At 54.5% G+C, this 3469-nt stretch overlaps 1 protein-coding gene across 1 annotated transcript; it reads left to right on the forward strand.

Moving 5' to 3' along the window:
* Positions 1–490: 490 nt before the first annotated feature.
* Positions 491–3136, forward strand: Pabpc1l2b (poly(A) binding protein, cytoplasmic 1-like 2B). The gene has a single exon (NM_001384267.1). It carries the CDS (start codon positions 626–628, stop codon positions 1313–1315), a length of 690 nt encoding a protein of 229 aa, NP_001371196.1. The 5' UTR covers positions 491–625; the 3' UTR covers positions 1316–3136.
* The last annotated feature ends 333 nt before the right edge of the window (positions 3137–3469 follow it).

The following is a 3469-nucleotide window of genomic DNA, read 5'->3' on the forward strand; positions in this document are numbered from 1 at the left end:
GCGCCCGCGCCCCGCACGCCAGCAGCCCACGACCGAGCGGCGGCGGCGGCAGGGGCAGGGGCAGGGGCAGGCTGCGGGCTGCGGAGACGGAGTCGGCTCTGCGCGCTAGCAGCCGGCGCTCGCCACCCCGGGTGACTCGCTCGCTCCGCCACAGCGGGGTCCCTGTCCGCGGCCGCCGCGCGAGCCCCCGGCCCGCGTTCCGGCACCCACCGGCCCTCGCCGCCTCTCCGCCCCCTCAGTTCCCGGGAAGGGAGGTCGCGGCAGCGGCCCGGCGGCAGCGGTGACCGTGGCGTCCGCGGCGGCAGTGGCGGCGGAGGTCGCCGCAGCGGCGGCGGCAGCGGCGGCGGCGGCAGCGGCGGAGGCGGCCGCGGCGACCGTGGCGGAGGCGGTGGCGGAGGCCTCCGTGGCGGAGGCGGAAGCAGAGGTGGAGGCTGAGGTGGAGGCCGAGGTCCCGGCGAAGGCCAGCCTGGGGGAGGCGGCGGCCCTGGCCGGGGAGAAGGCAGAGGCCGGCGGCGCGGCCGCGGCCGCGGCGGTGGCAGCCACGGAGGCCAGCCTGGCGGAGGCCAGCCTTGAGGAGGCCAGCCTGGCGGAGGCGGCTGCGTCGCCTTCCTATGGGAGGGTGGATATGGACGAAGAGCTGGCAGCAGCCTTGGCTGCAGAGGAGGAAGAGGCGGCGGCCGGGGGCTCGGACGATGGGAACCCAGACTTTCCCACGGCCTCGCTGTACGTGGGCGACCTGCACCCCGAGGTGACCGAGTCCATGCTGTATGAGAAGTTCAGCCCTGCCGGGCCCATCCTGTCCATCCGCATCTGCAGGGACAAGGTCACCCGGCGCTCTCTGGGCTACGCATATGTCAACTACCAGCAACCGGTGGACGCCAAGCGGGCCCTGGAGACCATGAACTTTGACGTTATCAATGGCCGGCCAGTGCGCATCATGTGGTCCCAGAGGGACCCGTCGCTCCGCAAGAGCGGGGTGGGCAACGTCTTCATCAAGAACCTGGGCAAGACCATCGACAACAAGGCGCTGTACAACATCTTCTCGGCCTTTGGCAACATCCTGTCCTGCAAGGTGGCCTGTGACGAAAAGGGGCCCAAGGGCTATGGGTTCGTGCACTTCCAGAAGCAGGAGTCGGCCGAGCGGGCCATAGATGCGCTGAATGGCATGTTCCTGAACTACCGCAAGATTTTCGTGGGGAGATTCAAGTCCCACAAGGAGAGAGAGGCCGAAAGGGGAGCCTGGGCGCGCCAGTCCACCAGCGCTGACTTCAAGGATTTCGACGACGACTCCGATGACGAGGCCACCTTTCGATGAAGACTTCCCAGGACCCAGCCAGTAGAGCCACATCTTGGCTCCCACCCCGTTTACAGCCCCCCACCCCCCAACCCACCAGCAGTGTATTGTATTGGGAGTGCAGGTTTCTCTCTCCCCCCTCTTCCCCCTCCCTCTCTTCCCCTCATCCTTCTCCTTCCTCTCCCCCTTCACCCCTCCCCGCTCCTCTTTTCCTCTTTCCTTCCCTCCCTCTCTTGCCCTCTCTCCCTCTCTCTTCCCTCCCCTCTCCTCTCCCCCACCCCCCCCAACCTCAGAGCTAGCTAGCTAGCTTCCCCATCCCCTCTCTGCTCTCAGCCCCTCTCTTCTAATGCCCTCTCCTTCCCTCCCTTTCTCCCCAACCCCAGCAAGGGCCCCTTGTAGAGGATAATCCCACTAATCTGTGCCATTGGAGAGGTTAAAGGCTGCCTCTTCTCCCGGTGGTGGTCGGTCTGATTCTTAAAAGCATTTTTTTCTGTCTCTTTGTTTACTGCACAGGTGATGCAATTCATGGTAGAAATGTCTGGAAGGAGAAGGAAGTCTGATGTGGGAGAAAGAAGCAAGAGTCTAATTGCTTCCCACCATCCTAATACCCAGAGAGAAGCCCTTTTATCTTCTTTGGTGTGCTGTTTTTCCAGGCTCTCTGCTCCCCTTCTCTCTGCCTCTCACCCCAGACCCACCTTCCCTATTAACATTCTTGTAGAGTGGTTCATGTATGTGGTGTTTCTTAACCTGCTTTTTTCAGCGACTAAAACCAAACAGAAATCAACGCGTTGAACTTCTTTCCATGCTATTCAACAGGCTTATGATAAGACCGTCATCTTCAGTGCCTGCAGAGTGCTCCTGTGTATCTATCCATGGACCTTAACATTTCTGTAATCATTCCTGCATTGTTGGACATTCAGGTGGTGCCTAGTTCTTTCCCTGTGTTTAAAACCAACACTGTGTGCCCTGAGGAGTGAATCCTTCCTTGTCAAGCCAAATCTAGGCTAGCATCCTGGATGCTCTCTCCTTAACTGTGGACTTGCAGGATCCACATATAGACACTTCAAAGACTTTCCCTGTGTGTTGCCAAAAGGCTCCCTTTCATAAGCATTGTACCAGTTTGTATTTGTGCCAGCCAGCCAGTGCAGCTAGTAAAAAGAAAAAAAATGGGTATGCTCATGTCTCCTGCACAGCCTCATGGTCCGCTCTAACTCTCTCTCTCTCTTTCTCCTCTCCTCTCCTCTCCTCTCCTCTCCTCTCCTCTCCTCTCCTCTCCTCTCCTCTCCTCTCCTCTCCTCTCCTCTCCTCTCCTCTTTCTCTCTCCCTCTCTGTCTCTGTCTCTCTCTCTCTCTCTGCTTGTGTGTATGTCTCTGTATGCGTGTGTGCGCAAGCGCGTGCAGTCAATCTCATGAGCTGCAAATGGCATCTTCACTGTTGTGGTTATTTCACTGGAATTGAATGCTGTTTACCACCCCTTTCCTGCATTCCTGCTTTCTGTCCTTTTCCCTCTTGCCATAAAAATAAATCAGCTATGTTGCAGGAAAAAACAAAATCACTAAGCAGATGATTTAACAGAAGAAATGGAATGCTAGAATGCTATCAGCAATCAATCCTAATGACTCCCATGCCTTCTCCAACTGTACTCATCTCTATGTGCCCAGTGTTTTTTCAGTAACCTCTGAGACATCTTCTTGTTTCTCTAGTATTGTTCTTATGCATTGTCATATATGTATATTATAATGTACATACTGTTTTTATATCTGCTTTTCACGTGTGTGTATGTGTGTATATGCGCATAGACTGCTGAGCTTCATTCCTGTCATTAAAGATACTTTTAAAATATTTCCTTTGGCTGTTGGTACTTGATTTTTGTGTTGGTTAATGTAAACAATATGTAAAATGAAGTAGATAGATTGATTCATAAATGTGTGTACATATTCATGTCTATATCCATCTGTTTTGTATTTGTGTACATTTTATTAACAATCCATTTTTATAATCAACCTTAGTAACATTCAAGTTTATTTCCTCAGTAAATGCTTAGAAGAAATTTCAGGTGTTAAAATATGTGTTCCCTGTCTTTTTGGGCAAGAAAAGTGCATTATTTAATTGCTATACTCAAAGATAGTGTATTTTTACCTCCTTGAGCTGGTCCAGGCTTATGAGCGTTCCAGA

The sequence above is a fragment of the Mus musculus genome, chromosome X (genome assembly GCF_000001635.26).
Source record: "Mus musculus strain C57BL/6J chromosome X, GRCm38.p6 C57BL/6J".
Taxonomy (NCBI): domain Eukaryota; kingdom Metazoa; phylum Chordata; class Mammalia; order Rodentia; family Muridae; genus Mus; species Mus musculus.

Coding starts and splice junctions, on each gene's coding strand:
- Pabpc1l2b (NM_001384267.1), top strand. CDS start 626: ATGGACGAAGAGCTGGCAGCAGCCTTGGCTGCAGAGGAGGAAGAGGCG.